The sequence below is a fragment of the Hippopotamus amphibius genome, chromosome 3 (assembly GCF_030028045.1).
Source record: "Hippopotamus amphibius kiboko isolate mHipAmp2 chromosome 3, mHipAmp2.hap2, whole genome shotgun sequence".
Taxonomy (NCBI): Eukaryota; Metazoa; Chordata; class Mammalia; order Artiodactyla; family Hippopotamidae; genus Hippopotamus; species Hippopotamus amphibius.
The window spans coordinates 171,507,652-171,525,973 of record NC_080188.1 but is presented as its reverse complement, the minus strand read 5'-3'; the positions used below and the strand labels follow the sequence as shown (position 1 = coordinate 171,525,973).

Sequence of the window (18,322 nt, the reverse complement as noted above, 5' to 3'; positions counted from 1 at the left end):
TTTTGTTGTTGTTCTTGTTTTTGTTTTTTAACCTACAGTTGGGTGTGGAGCAGAGAAGGAGGAGCTTTAAAGAAGTAACTCTGTTTGAGAGAAAGAGGTTAAAGGGCATGCAAGCTTCCCTAACTAGAGTGAAGGGCTATGACACAGGAGGTCAAAGGAGGAAATAATTAGCCTTCTTCAATATCACGATTAATCCGTTCTGTTTAGTGGCTATTAAAGGGAGGAAAGAAACCAAATGGGAACAATTTTGGCCCTTTCATGTTTTATGCCCAATGCTGCCCTTCCACATTCTACTGCACATGCCTGGAGAAAGAGCTGCAGATCATCCAATAACCATCCGTTTCTAAATGGTCTAATGATAGCACATACAAAGGTGGCTCGCTTAAAACCTTCCATTTATAGTCACACTGTCTCAAATGGTGCTAATTCTAAGTAGGCCATCGCATCTAGTGCACCCTCCAAAACAACACCTTTCCACTGTTTAACCAGATCCATTCCTTTTTCATTCACAGGAAATATTTAATATTTCAGAATCTTGTTCTTGCATTCAACGTGAAAATACCGCTCACCTGGAACTCATCAATCTGAGACCCAAGGGATGCCAAATGTCTGTCATTTGCTCGTTAAGCCAAGGGCATCACACAAAGGCCTACTTCTAACACCTCCCGAATCTTAATGTGTGAGAGTGTCGACCACCATAATTTATGATCCTATAGCAGTAGGGTGGCTCTCCACATTTGCAGCCCCCTCACTTGTGCGCGACTTCTAACTACACCGATGGCGCAAGCAGGATATTTGATCTGGGGGCCAAGTGTTTCCAGACTTTGTTCTCTGGCCTTAAAGGTGAGGTGCCTGCGCTGAGAGAGACGGCCACCACAGGGGACTTCACCGTGGAGGGCCGGGCGCGTGGGGCGGGTGGCGGGGCTGCTGCGGGGGCCCCACCTGTCCGTCCTCCAGCCCCTCCCCGCCCCCTCGTGCGGCCGGTAGCGGCCCTTCCTTCGGGCGAGCGCGGGGCGGAGGGACTGCGGCTGTTAGCGCGCGCCGCGGCCGCGGGCCCCCGGCCGCAGTTGGGCTCCGCACCGCAGAAGAGCCGCTGGCCGGGCGCGCGCCGAGAAGACCCCGCCGGCCGCGGTGCTCGGGGCCCGCGCGAGCGGGCTCGGTTGGTGCGCGAGCGCGGCTCCGCCCCGCCTGCTCGGCGCGCGCCCCCGCCGGGTCCGCTCTCCTCCCCCACCCCCGGCGCGGACGGGGTGGATCCAGCTCACTCCCCTCCCCCGAGCGGCCGCGGCGGCGGCGGCCGGCGCTGAATGAGAGACGCCGACTGCTCGGGTCGCCGAGCGCTAGCCTAGGCGGCGGCGGCGGCGGCAAAGCGGCGGAGCGGGAGGCCGGCGCCGTCTTTCCAGCCTCCGAGGCGTCTGCCGCGGCTGCACAGGTCGGTGCCTTCGCCGCGGGCCTGGTGCGGGGCCTCGGCGGGCGGTGCGGGGGAGGGAAGGTGGGTGCGCTGCGCACCCCGGGCAGCGCGGAGCCGCAGCGGCGGCGGCGGCGCGGGGAATGGCGGCGGCCCGGGCGCTGCGGTGTGTTGCTCTCCCGGCCGCGGGCCCCGGGGCTGCTTGCCCTCGGCGCGGAGGGAGGGCTGCGGGGCTCGGGCTGAGGAAGGCGGGGGCCCGGCGTCTGGGAACCCAGGGCCGCGCCTCCCTCGGCGGCTCGCTCTCGGCGTCCGGAGGCGGCCATGGGGGTCTCCGCTCCGGGTCTCTGTCCCGAGGCCGGGGGCGCGGCGGCTCTCCGGGCCCGCCTCGCCTCGCTCTCTCCTGGGTGGCGGAAGCCCCCGGCCTCCGCCCGCGCTGCCCTGGCGCCCGGCGGCGCCTCAGCCTCGCTTCAGGTGAGCGGGAGCCGGGACCCGCCGAGCCGGGCCACACCCCCTCCCCGGCCCTCGCAGCTGCGCCCCCGAAGCCTGGCCGCCCAGCCGGCCGCCTGCGGACCTGCAGTCTCGCGGTCAGGGTGACCTGTTGCGGAGCGGCCCGCAGCCCGAGTCGCCCACCGGCCTCGGACCCGGAGGGGCCGGTCCTGCGCTGGCACCGGGCCGGGCGCGCGGCCGGAGGTCGGGTGCAGGACCGCTAGGAGCGGGCGTACTGGGGGAAAAAAAAAAAAAAGAAGAGGTTCCCCGCGGATCTGATCAAACACTTGCAGAGCCGGGATATCTGTCTGCAAAGATCCGGGATTCCATTGCAGTGTCGGATTAGGTAGGCTCGTAAACACCATGCTTTGGAGGTGATTTGGGAGAAACCCGAGCCAGGAGCGAGGCGCTGTTATCTGTATCTGGAAAAGGGCCTTAACCCTGTGCGGAGCTAAATCATCCCCCCACCTGCCCCCATCGAAGCTCTGTTCCTGTAGCTGTGTTGTAGACGCAGGCCAGTTTCAGCGTACGTGGGCGTGTTTGGGAAGAAGCTGCGAGCCGCTGATAGGAGGCACCTTAGCACACATGTTAATTTGTTTTAACTGGGAGGGGTGAGGGCGCTGATGTTAGCTGTGGAGGAGGGGCCATTGAAACACTAAATTTCTGTTTAAGAAAGCGCTAAGAAGAAATAGCGAATGCCTGGAGTGTAAGACCGCGAAGTAGAAAATACAGACAGCAATTAACTGAGCTTTCCCTTCTTTTACACGCCCTGGATTTTAACATTTCAACGCTGTAGTTGCTATAGAGAGATTTGCTTTCGTACCAGTATTTGTGAGTTGGCTTTGGTGTTTTTCTACTTTAACCATCACATCGACTCTGTAAGTCTCTTTGAGGATGACCGTCAAGATTTGGGGAAACTTTTCCATCCGTGCAGCATACTATTACAGGCAGATCACAGCTTGCCAGCTGTAAAAGCCTGTTTCATCCAGTTAATTATGCTTATACTAGTGCTGTAGAATCATAAATATAACGTGTATTACTGTTACTGCTGCATATCTTACTGTAGACTTTAGAATTATGAAGGAACTTATCCAGTTTTTATTTTAATAAAAAGAACCTCTTACTCAAGCTTTGCAGGCATAAAGTTTATCATTTAGCTTCAAAGATTTGGGAAGTACTTGTCTTATTAGCTTAAAGGACATGATATAAGGACGCAAGATGCTTTTTTGAATAAATAATTTTAACATAATTTAAACTTAGTTTTTCTCTTTTTAAAAATTCAGTGTGATAATTTTGAAATGGTACGATCTACTTTTTTTCCATTTTATTCCACCTTTCAGTCAGTTAAGGAATTTGACTTTAAATCTTCAGATTGGGACCCTGAAAATGTTGTTCATTTTGCCTGAATTATTCCAGATGGCAACAGAACTTTAAAGATAGTGTTTGTGTTATCAATATTGCAACTTGCTTTTCTAGGGTATATTTTGACTGTCAGGAAGAACAGACCAAAATCTCCTGAGAGGAAATATAAGTACTATAAAACTGGCTTTGTGAATCTTTTACTTTGTGTACTTTTATTATACTTCTGAGTAATGTATGTGTGTTTGTGTGTGTGTTTATGTGCCTAGTACATGTCTTTTTCAACTTGTGTCATTACAGTTGAGACAGTAGTTTTTTGTGGAGAATGATGGATAGATGTATGGGTGAAGTTGCTCTTTTGCAACTTAAAACACAGTTTTGTCCAGAGGCCCAGTGTGTTCATCCATTCATTCATTCTGCACATGTTTATTGGGTTCCTACTTGGTGCCAGTTAGTTGTCTAGATGTTGGTGATGTAACAGAGAAGAAGACAGGTCTGTGCCCTGATGGAGCTTAAAGAGTAAGTAGGCAAATAGTCTACTACTTCCTTGTCAGATAACACTGTTTAGCCTTAGTTTAAAAGTTTAAGAAGTAAAAATGAGTTTTTTTGGTTAAGGATATCTGTTGTGTTTTTCCTTCTAAGAATAGTTGGAATTATTACTTGAGTGAACAAAAGCATTAAGACAGTTGTTTTAAAAATATGCTGATGTTTATGTACATTGGATATCTGGTTCCCTAGTACACCAAAAATAAATGTTCTACCTGAAGTCACATGATGTACAGTTTACATGTGGTTAAACAGCTTTATTCTTTTGGTTTATATAGTTAAATGTTTGCTAAAAATATTCTCCTTGCACTTGTTTATAAGGGAGTTTAATTCTTTTTTTTTTTTAAGTCTAAAATTTTTTTTTAAATCACATTTTCTTCTTCTGTCTGTGTATGTGTGAGTGGACCAAGGTCCTATTGTTCTTCCTTAGAATCTGATAACCATTATCGCTCAAATCAGAGAATTTTGACTGAAAGTGATATATATATATTTTTTAAATTAAAATATGGCAAACACTGATGTAGTTCTTCACAGGTTACGAAGCTTTTTTGTATGTATTATTGATACTTAAATATTTTGGCACTTCTTATTTACAGGAGTGCCCACAATTAACATCAACCATATGCAGGCATTATCATCTCCATTTTGGATGAGGAAATGGGTTTGAAGATATTAGCACACCACCAATAAGCAAGCAGTGAACCTAAACCCAAGTTGTAGCTCTTACTATAATGCGATGCTCCACCTGGGGAGGGTAGGTGGGGAGAGCATGAACATCTGGTGCTGCAGTACAGCTACTAGCCTGCTTTTCCAGAAATTTCAAGATACCTTTTAAACTTTAAACCCAACTGTTAATTGAGATTTAATTAATTGCATTTGTTTTCTTTTTGTGAGTTAAACTTTAAGACCTATTTAAAATCTGAAAGTACTGCTTTTTCTGCTATATAAAAAAAGACAGTTTGGGTTTACTTTTAATGGTGTAACTGTTTTGAGAATAAGGCATATTAAAATCAATCCTCTTTTCTGAGCATGAGGTTTTTATTGTGTAAACACTGTATTTGGAGTGAAACTGTTGCTTCAGTCTGGATGCTACATTTTTTTAGTTACTCAGTTTTCAGTAAAAAGATAGTTCAAATAGCCTGACACTCTGCCTCAGCCTGAGTGAGGTTTCTTGGAGAAGAAAATGAATGTATTGTGTTACCCCTCTAAATTGTTTCTTTAAATGTGTCTTACTCCCATTGATTTAGGGTTTCTCTGTAGTGAGAAAATGAAGATTGGATGTGATTAACTTCAGTAACTTGGAATCTTTCTTGATTAACATCTTGAACTTTTGATTCAGGAAAACTTTTAACTATGTAATAGGAATAAAAACACTGGAATCTGAAGTGTGTGACATCTGCCTGTTCTATGGAAAGAAAAAAGTTCGAATATAAATTTAGTCAGTCACTTTAATAAGTAATGGCTAGTTAGGAATGTAGGAAGAGTATGAACAGCAGTGTTCATAGGACTTAGCTTGGAGGTGCCTGGCAGTTTAATGTGTGCCACTACAGGGAACTTTGGTACTGGCTTTTGAATGACACATGGCTTTGTAGTATGAGAGGCTTAAAATGAAGCTCTCGCCTTGAGCTTAATTGATATCCTTCTGTTCTTTTACTTACATGACCTTTTCTTAAAACAGATTTTTTCTTTTTAGCTTGATTTCCTTTTTGCTGATTCTTGGAGAGCCCGTTTCTGAAAACCCTACCTAAATAGCATCCCCATCACACTCTACCCTCACCTTTATTTTTCTTCATAACATTAATTTATCTGTCATTATAGCATACATTAATTGTTTATTATCTGCTTCCCTCTGGATGTAAGCTTCATGAGGGCAAGGACTTAATTTTTTTCACTTCTGTATTCCTAGGACCTAGAAAAGTACCTGGCATAGTTAATGCCCAGATAAAATTTGTGGAGTGAGTGAATGAATAAGTATTAAGTGATACAGAACCCACTAGTTTTGTTATTTGGAAAAAAAAATTAACTTTTGACTTCAAATAATACAACTGTGCAATTAAAAAGAAAGTTGCACTGTAAGACTAAAACTGAAGAACACTGCTCCCCTGTATAACTTTCCCTCCCAGGTTCTGCTCTTAGAGCAACCATTTTTGATACTTTTAGCTGTTTTTTTCTGATATTTCCTTCCATATTTTAAGATATTACTTGTATTTCCATTTTAGATATGTTGGCTTCCTCCTGTGGAAGATGAGTCTATGCTTTAGGGTTCTTTTACCACCTGAACTTCTTCTGCCTTTATCTCCAGATATAGTCATATCATGCTGTTTATTGTTTACATTATTATGACTTTGTATGTTTACTGTTGACCGTGCAGTGTACTATGATTATATTTCTTGGAGTTAAAAATTTTTTGTTTTTTGTTTTTTGCTGTTTCCTATTTCTCTTTTTTTTCCTCCAGAAACTGTCTCAGTATGGTCAAACATATCAGGTAATTGATCATTCGATTTTTTTTTTTTTTCTTTTTTTTTTAAAATCCCAGGGCTCTCCATCGTTCTGCTCAGATCTGCACTGGGGCTCTCCACTCTGCTTGGTCTAGCTTGTGATTTCCCTTCATGATTCTGGGAATTCTCTTTGCCTTTTCCCTGTGTTAGAGCCTGTGGCCTCTGAATCTATGTCTTCCTCTTTCTCTGATTTACCCCTTTGTTTTGGTGAAATACAGCTCCCAGTAACTTTCAAGAAAGAGTATTGAGGTGAAATTTTTGAGGTGTTTGTGTTGCTGAAAACATCTTTCTTCTACCCTGACACCTGGTTGATAATTTGGCTGGTCTGGGTGTAGAATTCTAAGGTGAAATAATTTTCCCTCAAAATTTAAGTGATTGTACTATAACTTTCCAGCGTCAAGTGGCTGCTGAAAAAATTTATGCCCTTTAGTCTTCATCCTTTATGTGTGACTTGTTTCTGTTAAGATCCTTTCTTTGTCATCAGTCTCTGATATGTCTCTGATGTTGTATGTGTCTTTCTTGTATGTGGATCTTACTTCATTTCTTATGCATGGAACTTAGTGGGCCCTCTCAACCATCAGTGTCCATATTAGATGAGAGGAGAGATGATCTAGTGCAAGCCTCAGCCAATTTTTTCTTTAAAGGGCTGAATAAGTAGGTGTTTTAGGCTCTGTGGGCAGTACAGTCTCTGTTACTACTACTCAGTTTTGCTTTTGTAGTGTGAAAGCAGCCATAGACAGACAGCACAGGCTTTGGTTTGCTGATCCCAATCTGTGCAAAGGTGGAAGGATTAGCCTTTACTAGGAGTAGGGAGAGTTTGTCTGCAGACTTGGGAGAGAAGCACAGAATATATGGACGGAGACATGATGGTGGTGACTTGAGGAAGTTCTCATCTGAGGTTTTCTGTTAGCGTATGAGAAGCAAAATTATTAGCTGAGAGTAAGGAAGAATGTGGGAGTATGTATTGGAGGTTTGGCAAGAGGGAAAATACATGACATAGTCATCCATGAAAGAGTGAAAAGTGAATAGAATAGAGTAGAAGAGAATAGAATAGAGAAATATAGTGTGATTGCCAGTCAGCATTAAGGGCTCACTTGAGAGAGGTGATTTGGAATTTCACGTTCCTGACTTCAACAGGAATACCTCCGAAATCTCATCAAGTATAATATCTTACTAAAGGCTCCCCCCCCATCAGATAGGGTTTTAAAAATTTACCGTCAGAACTATTTTCATACATAAGTACTATATACATATATATGTGTGTATATTTTTATACATACAAACGTGGCCTATAAAACTACTTATTTCTAGAGAAGTGCCAAAAGAAAGTACTACAATTTTTCCCAAATGCAAATTTTGATTTAGAAATCATTCTTTTATTCATTTTTTTAAAAGCCATGGAGCATTTTCTGTGTTCCAGGAATAGTTCTTGGTGCTGGGGATACAGCTGTAAACAAAAAGACAATAACATTTGCAATTATTACATTTATATTTTAACTAACATGTAATAAAATTACACACATAGACATTAACAAGAAAGGAATATTATGCAGAAAAGAGAGAACATATAGATGTTATTAAATGTATTTTTTCAGCTTTATTGAGGTATAATTGACAAATAAAATTGTAAGATATTTAAATATCTTACAATTTTATTAAAACAACATGATGATTTGATATATGTATATGTTGTGAAAGTATTCCCCCCATTGAGTTAATTAATACACCTGTCACCTCATATAATTATCTCTTTTTTGGGGGGGATGGGTGAGAACAGTAAAGTTCTCCTTTTTTTTTTTAAGCAAATTTCAATTATGCAGTTCAGTATTAGCAGCTATAGTTACCATATTATATATTAGATCCTCAGACTTTCTTCTTATAACTTTCTTATAACTGTAAGTTTATACTATCATTTTACCAACCTCTTTTTATTTCCCCCACCTTACTATACGTTTTTGATAATATAACTGTAAAAGATTAAGAAATACCTTCTAGTCTTAGTTTTGTAAGAGTTTTTTCTTATAAAGTATTGCATTTTATCAAGTGCTTTTTCTGTATTGTTACAAATAATCATATGTGTTTTCCCCATTAATCTGCTAATAGGATGTACTACATTAATAGATTATCTCCTGTTTGAATTGTTGGGTCCAATCCTACATAGCTGTGTTGCATTAGTTTTCTTCTCCCTCTAACTGCTGAACTTGATTTGCCATTGCCTTAGAGCCTTTTTAAAATTTACTTTCGTCAATAGATACATTTATCAGAGGTTTATGTGTATCTGTTTTGACTTCAAGGTTATGCTAGCTTCATAAAATGAGTTGTGAAGCTTTCCCTTTTTTTCCTCTTCTCTAAAATAGTTTTGTAACATAGGGATTATGTGCTCCTTGAAGGAACTACAGATGTAATGTAAAAGGTGAAAAAGTTTTTAGAAGAACACATGGAAAAATATCTACATGACCCTATGGTAAGCAGAGGTTTTTTTTTAAACAGGACATAAAAAGTATCAGAAAAGAACGACTGATATACTGTTCTTCGTCAAATAAGAACTTATGTTCATTAAAGGATACTGTTAAGAGAGTGAAAAGACAAGTGACCCAGTGGAGAAAGTGTTTGCAGTACTTACTATACAACAGAGGACTTGTATCCAGAGTATTTGAAAAATATTCAGGTCAATTAAAAAAAAATACAGGCAACCCAATTTTAAAACAGATGGACAAAAGACCAGAGCAGGCATTTATAAAATGGCCATATGGCCAAGGTAAAAGATATTTACACATAATTTTCATAAAATTGCATATTAAAACTATCATGTGATATGACTACATACCTACCAGAAATAGTGTAAATGAAAAAAATCTGAAAATACTAAGTGTTGACAAAAATGTAAAGCACTTGGACGCTCATCCATTTCAGATGGGTTTGAGAATTGGTACAAACACTTTGAAAGATTCTTTAGTAGCATCTGCTAAAGCTCTACATGTATATGCCATATGATCCATCAGTTCCACTCCTTGGTATAGACCCGATAGAAATCAATATATGTGCATAGCAAAAGAGACGGACTTTAGACGAAACATAGGGATACATTTTCATGACCTCAAAATAGGCAGATTTTCATGACCTTAGATATGGCACCGAAAACAGGAACAGCAAAACGAAAATGAGATAAATTGTATTCCATCAAAATTTAAAACTTATACTTCAAAGGACACTGTTCGGAAAGTGAAAAGGTAACCCACAAAATGGGAGAAGATATTTGCAAATAAAATATCTGATAAAAGGCTTATGTTTAGGATATATTAAGAACTGTTAACAACTCAATGATAAAAAGACAACCCAGCTTGAAAATGGGCAGAGGATCTGAATAGGCATTTCTTAAAGAAGATATACAATAAGCACATGAAAAAATGCTCGACGTGGGACTTCCCTGATGGCACAGTGGTTAAGAATCCGCCTGCCAGTACAGGGGACATGGGTTTGAGCCCTGGTCTGGGAAGATCCCACATGCTGCAGAGCAACTAAGCCCATGTGCCACAACTACTGAGCCTGTGCTCCAGAGCCCGAGAACCACAACTATTGAGCCCACATGCCACAACTACTGAAGCCCAAGCACCTAGAGCCCATACTCTGCAACAAGAGAAGCCACCACAATGAGAAGCCTGCACACCCCAACGAAAAGTAGCCCCCGCTCGCCACAACTAGAGAAAGCCTGCATGCAGCAGTGAAAACCCAACACAGCCCCCCCGCCAAAAAAAAAGAAAAAATGCTCAACATGATGAGCTATAAGAGAAGTGAAATCAAACCATGATGAGATACCCCTTCACACTACTAGAATGGCTAGAATCAAAAAGTTAGATGATAACAAGTGTAGACGTGGATGTTGAGAAATTGAATCCCTCATACACTAATAGGAATGTAAAATTATATAGCTACTTTGGAAGATAGTACGGCATTTCTTAAGATAATTAAATATAGAGTTACCATACGACCCAGCAGTTCTTTCCCAAGTATATATCCAAGGGAGATGAAAACATGTCTCCACAAAAAAATTGTTCATGAACGATTATGGCAGCATTATTTATTGTAGGCAAAAAAATGGAAACAACCCAAATGTCTATTACCCGACAAGTGAATAAACAATTGTGATATATCCATAGAATGGATTATTATTTAGCCTTTAAAAGGAGTAAGGTACTGATACATGTTACATCATCAGTAAATCTTGAAAACATGTTAGGTGAAAGAAGGAGTCACAAAAGGCCACATATTATATCATTCAGGGGAAATATGCAGAACAGGGAAATCTGTACAGACAGAAAGTAGATTAGTGGTTGCTTGAGGTTGGGGATAGGGAATGGGGAGGTCTAAAGAATAGGGTTTCTTTTTAAAATGATACAAATGTTCTAAAATTGATTGTAGTGATAATTTTACATGCCACTGAATTGTATACTTTTTTTGGTCATGCTGCCTGGCTTGTGGGATCTTAGCTCCCCAACCAGGAATTGAACTTGGTCCCTCCACAGTGAAAGCTTGAAGCCCTAAACACTGGACCACCAGGGAAGTCCCTGAATTGTATCTTTAAATGGGTGAATTGTGTGATACGTGAATTATATCTCAAGGCTGATTAAAAAAAAAAGCAAGACGTGGCAAAAATAATCAGTGACGTGAGGACATTGCCACCATATTTAATTGAGAAAAGCAAGATACAGAGGAATGTATAAAATACCCATTTTAATAAAGCAAACAATAAAAACCCTGTTTGTGTGTGTGTAAGAGAGTGAAGCAATCTTGTAAGGTTCGAAAATGTTGTACACCAAATGTAAACGTTTGTTACCTAGTTGGTCTAAGGTAAAAAGGAGAGGGAGAGAAAGGAGAAAATAACTTAAAGGAAAAGGGGTTGATTTAGAGAAAACAGCATTTGTAACATAATTTCAGTTATGTAAAACATAAATCTTGAAATGAAAATGGTAATTGTCTATATGGTGAGATACCAGGGGTTTTTTCTTTATCATGTTTTTCTGGGTTGTTTGATCCTTTTTGTTTTATTAATACAGCTATCTAAAGCTAAATCAAGAAGCATTACAAATAAAATAAGTTATGAAATCTGAAAAAAACATAGCAGTTTTTTTCATAATAACTCCCAACTGGAAGCAAGGCAGATGTCCATCAGCAGAATAATGGAGCAATAATTTGTGGTATGCTCTATACTGGAATAGTATACATCAGTGAAAAAGAAGGAACTACTGCTGTACTCAGCAAATGTCAGTGAGTATCACAAACAAAATGTTGAAAGAAATCAGACACAGAAGAGCATGTACTGTATGATTCTCTTTTTTTGAAGTTCAGGAAAAGATCAAATTCATCTATGTTGACGGAAGTCAGAGTAGTGGTTAGGGGTTGGAACTAGAGGAGCAGTACTTCTGGACTGCTGGAAATGCTTTCTGTCTTTATTTGATTGGTGCTTATATGCATGTCTGCATGGTAAAAATTCATAAATACATTTTAGTATTTATATATATCTCAATAAAAAAAGTAAAACGCATCAAGCCAGAAAAAAAGAAAAATAAGTTTTAAAAAATCGGGTGCTCATATAAAAAGTCTTTGTATACTTCTAAGGATACTTATATCAGTTCCAAAGAGTTTCTCTCTACCTTCATTTTTAATGTCAGCATTGTATCACTTTGTATGGGTGTATCATAATTTATTTAAGCAATCTCTTGATGGACACTTAGGTTCTTTCTAACTTTTACATATTATAAAGAGTGATAGAGTTAGCATCTTTTTTTATACATCTTCCTGTACTTTTCTGATCCTTTCCTTTTGATGAATTCCTAAAAGGAGGATGGATTGCTTGTTTGGAGGTTAAGTACATTTGTATTCTTACCCATGGCTTATAATTAGTTGCTTCTCTATACTCCTACTGATTTGGTGATTTGCTTTAAAAACATAGGTATTGACCTGTTATGTAATAAGTTCTCCTTGTTTTAATTTGCATTTTTAAACATTTTAGTGAAGTTTATATGTTCATGTTTTTGGACATTTGTGCTATAATTTCCTTTTCATATCTTATATTCTTATTGTTCAGTCTCTTAAAAGTCTTTTAAGAAAAGTCAGGTAAACAAAAAAGTACATAAAGATTAGTACAGTTAACCCCTCAGAAAGAGAAAGACAAATACCATATGATATCACTTACATATGGAATCTAAAATATGACACAAATGAACTTATCTATGAAACAGAAACAGACTCACAGACATAGAGAACAGACTTGTGGTTGCCAAGGCGAGGCGTAGGGGGAGGATTGGGAGTTTGGAATTAGCAAATGGAAATTGTTATATAGAATGGATAAACAAGGTCCTGTTGTAGAGCGCAGGGAACTATTTTCAATATCATGTGATAAACCATAATGGAAAAGAAAAAAAAATTACAGTTAACCCATAACTTAAGAAATGAGACATAACCAGTGCAGTGGAAGCACCCTGTTACTTAACATGACATGTTAGAGCTCTTTTTGTATGAAGAATATTGTTTCTGTTGCTATTTATAGATCTTTTCCCTATTTTATATTTTGTGACCTAACTTGAGTATTTTATTAAATCTAAGTTGCCTTCAACTGTGAGATACACTATTTAATGTACAGTTAAGGATAGAAATATTCTGTCAGTTAAACCATGACACTGTGTTAGTTTTAAAAGGCATTGTGATTTCAGAGATGTTAAAGGATGAGAAAACATTCATCCTAGAATTGATGAAATATGTGTGTTGTGCTGTCTCTGTGTCATCTGTTTTCTTTAGTCAGATTTATCAGTCATTTCTACTGTTTCTTTTTTCTGTTGTCATTCCTAGACTTTCCTATGCCAGCATTCAAAAAAATTCACCTGTTTTACTTCTAGTATTTTTATACCTTAAATGTTTTTCTTTTTTAATTAATTAATTAATTAATTAATTTCTTGCTGTGTTGTGTCTTTGTTGCTGCGCACATGCTTTCTCTAGTTGCGGCAAGCGGGGGCTACTCTTTCATTGTGGTGCGCAGGCTTCTCATTGAGATGGCTTCTCCTGCTGTGGAGCACAGGCTTTAGGCACGTGGGCTTCAGTAGTTGCGGTGTGTGGGCTCAGAAGTTGTGGCTCTCAGGCTCTAGAGCACAGGCTCAGTAGCTGTGGCACACGGGCTTAGTTGCTCCGTGGCATGTGGGATCTTCCTGGACCAGGGCTCGAACCCATGTCCCCTGCATTGGCAGACAGATTCTCCACCACTGTGTCACCAGGGAAGCCTAAATGTTTTTCATTTAATTCATCCTGTTTATTTTAATGTAAGATCTAATTTTTGTCTTTTATCCAAATAGCCAGTTGTTATAAAATGAAAGGCTACTAACAGTCTTTTGAATAAGGAATGAAAGATATATCCAGATGTACTTGAGAAATATTAATATGGCTATAGATTTTGGTTGGGTTTAGTCTAAAAATTATCAGTTGCATTTTCTATTAAGTATGCATCTTAAACAATTAACTAATTTGCAATAAAAGGAATGTGAATATTACAACTATGGTTTCGTGTTGCCTTAAACCATGCATCAGAGTATTCTTGGAGTCAGTCAAATAATTAAACTGAAAAAAATTTTTTGCAGCATAGGCAATGGTTTTAATCCTGTGCTTAAAGTGTGTAGGAATCTGGGCAAGTTACTTAATTTCTTTAACATTCAGCTTCCCTGTTTGTAAAATGGGCATGAGTGTCTTCTCATAGGATCACTGTAAGGATTAAATGAGAAAGTGTAAGCAAAGTACTTAGTCGAATTAGTTCTTCACTCTTCCTCCTTTCAGGACCTTGAAGATCAACGGTACTAATCACAGCCTAGCTTCTCTTGTATCTGGGGTTACTCTAGATCCCTAGGGTTACTAGAGTAAATTATTCGTTAGACCTCTTCAAATCCTGATTTAGATGTTTCAGTGTTTGACTAGAACTTTTCTGGCCTTCTGGAATTAGCTTACATGACAAATCTGTATGTTTTCTGTTGCTGCTCTTAAGCTGCTCTTTTGTGAATGTGCTGAAATTTTCATAGATTTTAGGGTTTTGTAGGTAGGGGATTTGTATGTATTTTAGGTTTAATTGACACAGCTTTTATCCCTAAATTGTCACTAGGATAACCTCTGCTGCTTTTCTTTAATAGTTTGGATTTGTGGATATATTTTTTGTAGGTTTGTGTGGTTCGGATCTTATCTCTTAGGGCTGAGGGTGCAGGGATAAGTCTATTCAAAGAGAAATGTTTTAAGGATATCCTTTGGATAAGAAACTCCGTTTTTGACTTGCTTCTTTTTGTCAACAGTATTTTTGAACGTTTTCTGTGAGCCCAGTACTTGCGAATGTTATCCTAGAAGAATAAGTTTTACATCTTGCACTGGTTGTTTACATCTTCTTGGTGAGAGATGAAATATTATACGTGAAACCACAGTAAATAACATGAGATCATATGTAGTTATGTGTCAGATTGAAGAGCAGTTTGCAGGAGAGGAGGGAGGCTCAGTGAGGACAGAAGTGGTCCTTAAGAAATGTGTTTCATTAAGGTGGTAAGAACGTAAGTATTGGGGAACAGCATTACTGAAGATGTAGCAACAGGAGTTAGTTTTTTTGGCATGCTTTGGATGAAGGGTTTTTGGAGGGATGGAGTGGGAAATAATTTGATAAGATGGGACCAGATTATTCAGTCCTTAGAAGTAAAGCAAATTAAAATTTGAGGGATAGTATATACTGTTACTAACTTTTAGCTTCTCTATTTCCTTTCTTATTGAGGCTGTAAATTGAAAATTTATAAATGAAGATAGGAGAAAAAATCCAAACTGTTTAGAACCAGTGTTCTTTTTTAAAAAAGGGAGAGGGGCTTCTAGTTATATATGTATTAGGTAATCTTCCCAACAAAGGTTTAAAACAATATTGATAGGAAAGTAGCATTAATAAGTTATATATTTTCCTTTCTGTCCCTATTACTAGGTCTTAGCTAATTATGTAGCAGAAGGTTTTCAGTTCAAAGCTTTCCTCTGCCATTAAGAAAGCCAAAAGGTGTAGGATCGAACTCATCTGCAAAATGATTTTTAGAGATATAATGTTGAAGGCTTGAACTTAAGGGAACTAGCAGTACTGTTGAAGCCATCTGTGCTGTAGTGTGGGCAGCTGTGAATTGGCTGTAGTAATAGTGTCAACACATCTAGCCCCCTCTTCTGCTTCAGTCCAGTGTGGCGCAACAGACATAGCTACAGGAATGGATAAGGTTATTGAGGTTTACTACTTCTGTCTCTGAGCAGAATTGAAAATGAAGGATGACAATGGATTTTCCTTCTCTCAGTTGTAATACTGTTGCTGTAGTATGGCCACCCTTGACTTAACAATAGCTGGGCCTGTGTCCCATGTCTTACTTGTGTGACACTGTAAATTATATGCTCTCCTTAATAACAACCAAAATTTGTATTTGTAACTGCTTAATTACTATAACTAAATTAAAAATACTGACAAGAGTTTTGAGCCCCAGACTAATGGTGACTTAGCTGACTCAGTGTCCTACACATGTGTTTTATAATTCCGGTGTGCCTGCAGTTCCTTTGAAGGAAATGTCCTTTTTCCTCAGTACATTGCAGAGGAACTCAATAGCTATGTTTTTAACTGTATAGAACTATATTGCACCTGATTGGTCCAGGAGTGGGCATTTGACCTAATAGCTGCTAATCTGTAAACCAGCTAACAATCTAGGATTGTCTGGTGGGGAAAATTCAGCCATTTATAGGAAACATAAATTTAATTTGCCACTGAGCCATTGGAGCTGAAGCTGGAAGGATATATCAGTGTAGACTCCTGTAAAATTAAAGTTTAAGAGACTGGAAAGTAAGTATAAGCAGAAGCTATGAGTTGTAGAAATGATAAAGGAATTGGTAACCAGAAAAGAATATGGGGCATCTGTGCCAAGAGAAGCACAAAACTGTAAGTAAGAAACATGTGGTGAGAGAAAGACAGGCACAGAGCCTCAGATTGAAGATTCTGCTTTCTGGCTCTGTAGATATTCTTCTTCCATTACTCTAGTACTTCTGTGGTTCCTGCCCTTCTTGAGACCACATCCAGTTTTTTCCCAGAGAAGGGTGCAGGCTTTGCTGTCAGACTTTTGGCAGTAGAATTCTGGCTATGTCTTTTACTAGCTGTGTGATGTTGGGCAGATTGTTTTAACTGCTCTGTCTCATTTCTCATCTGTAAAAAATGAGCATCGTAAATAATACCTTTCCTTATGGGGTTGATGTGAGGATTACATGAGATGACACATACAAAGCTTTTACAACAATACTAAGACCATAACAAATGTTCAGTGAATAGCATCATACAGAAAATGATATTTAGGGTAATTTGAATGAATTTCTTGCAACTAAGAGAGCCTAAAGAGTTAATTTGCTTGTATATTCACTTAGAGAAGTACAACCTAGTGTGTAGATTGATAAAGATTATTTTAGGTAGTGTATGGGGCTTTAAAAAATACTATCTTATTCATTGTGAATATTAGGATTTGCTGTATTTACAGGCATACTTTGTTTTTATTTATTTATTCATTTGTTTATTTATTGGCTGTATTGGGTCTTTGTTGCTGTGCACAGGCTTTCTCTAGTTGCGGAGAATGGGAGCTACTGTTTGTTGGGGTGCGCGGGCTTCTCATCGTAGTGGCTTCTTTTATGGTGGAGTATGGGCTCTAGGCACGTGGGCTTCAGTAGTTGCAGCACATGGGATCAATAGTTGTGGCTCATGGGCTCTAGAGCACAGGCTCAGTAGTTGTGGCACATGGGCTTAATTGCTCCACGGTATGTGGGATCTTCCTGGAGCAGGGCAGGAACCTGTGTCCCCTGCCTTGGTGGGTGGGTTCTTAACCACTGCACCACCTAGGAAGTTCCATACTTAGTTTTATTGTACTTTGCTTTACTGCACTTCACAGATACTTTGTTTTGTAACAAATTGAAGGTTTGTGGCAACCCTGCATTGAGCAAGTCTGTTGATGCCATTTTTCCAACAGCATTTTCTCACTTCGTGTCTCTGGGTTACATTTTGGTAGTAATTCTCACAATATTTCAAGCTTTTTCACTGTTATATTTGTTATGTTGACCTGTGGTCAGTGATCTTTGATGTTACTATTATAATTGTTTGGGGCACCAGGAACCTTACCCCCATATAACATGGTGAACTTAATCAATGTGTGTGTTCTGACTGCTCCACCAGCTGGCCATTGCCCACCCCTGGCCCCACCCCAAACCACCCCAGACTCTCTCCCTCTCTTGGGGCCCCCTATTCCAGGAAAGGGTATTGAAATTAGGCCAGTTAATTACCCTGCAGTAGCCCCTAAGCGTTCAAGGGAAAGGAAGAGTCTCACATCTTTCACTTTAAATCAAAAGCTAGAAATGATTAAGCTTAGTGTGGAAGGCATGTTGAAAGCCAGGAAAAGAAAACGAAACAGCCTTATTGTTCATAATGGAGAAAGTTTTAGTGGTCTGAACAGAAGATCAAACCAGCTACAATATTCTGTTCAGCCAAAGCCTGATCCAGGGCAAGGCCCTAACTCTCTTCAGTTGTATGAGTACTGGAAGACGTGAGGAAGCTGCAGGAGAAAGGTGTGAAGCTAGCAGAAATTGGTTCATGAGGTTTAAGAAAAGAAGCCATCTCTATAACATAAAAGTGCAGGGTGAAACAGCAAGTGCTGCTGGAGAAGCTGCAGCAACTTAGCCAGAAGGTCTAGCTAAGATAGTTAATGAAGGTGGCTACACTAAACAACATATTTTTCAATGTAGACGGAATAGCCTTCTGTTGGAAGAAGATGCCATCTAGGACTTTGATAGCTAGAGAGGAGAAGCCAGTGCTTGGCTTCAAAGGTTCAAAGGATGGGCTAACTGTATTGTTACAGGCTAATGCATCTGGTGACTTTATTTATTCATTCATTCATTCATTCATTCATTCATTTTTGGCTGCACCACATGGCTTGTGGGATCTACTTTAAATTGAAGCCAGTGCTTATTT

The 18,322-nt window shown here is 39.8% G+C and overlaps 2 protein-coding genes across 5 annotated transcripts in view; one reads left to right on the top strand and one right to left on the bottom strand.

Moving 5' to 3' along the window:
* Positions 1 to 1,109: 1,109 nt before the first annotated feature.
* Positions 1,110 to 18,322, top strand: part of RALGPS2 (Ral GEF with PH domain and SH3 binding motif 2) — a 157,525-nt gene continuing 140,312 nt past the window's right edge. Inside the window, exon 1 of one of the 4 annotated variants that reach the window (XM_057728961.1) lies at positions 1,110 to 1,429. The gene's annotated coding sequence lies outside the window, so the exon portion shown is untranslated. The remainder of the gene's footprint in view (positions 1,430 to 18,322) is intronic. The other 3 variants (XM_057728960.1, XM_057728963.1, XM_057728964.1) reach the window with 3 other exon arrangements.
* LOC130848848 (serine/arginine repetitive matrix protein 1) lies at positions 1,338 to 2,364 on the bottom strand. Its single transcript, XM_057727234.1, is given in 2 exon segments — positions 1,338 to 2,114; positions 2,116 to 2,364. Coding segments are annotated over 2 exon segments (918 nt in total). The 5' UTR covers positions 2,257 to 2,364.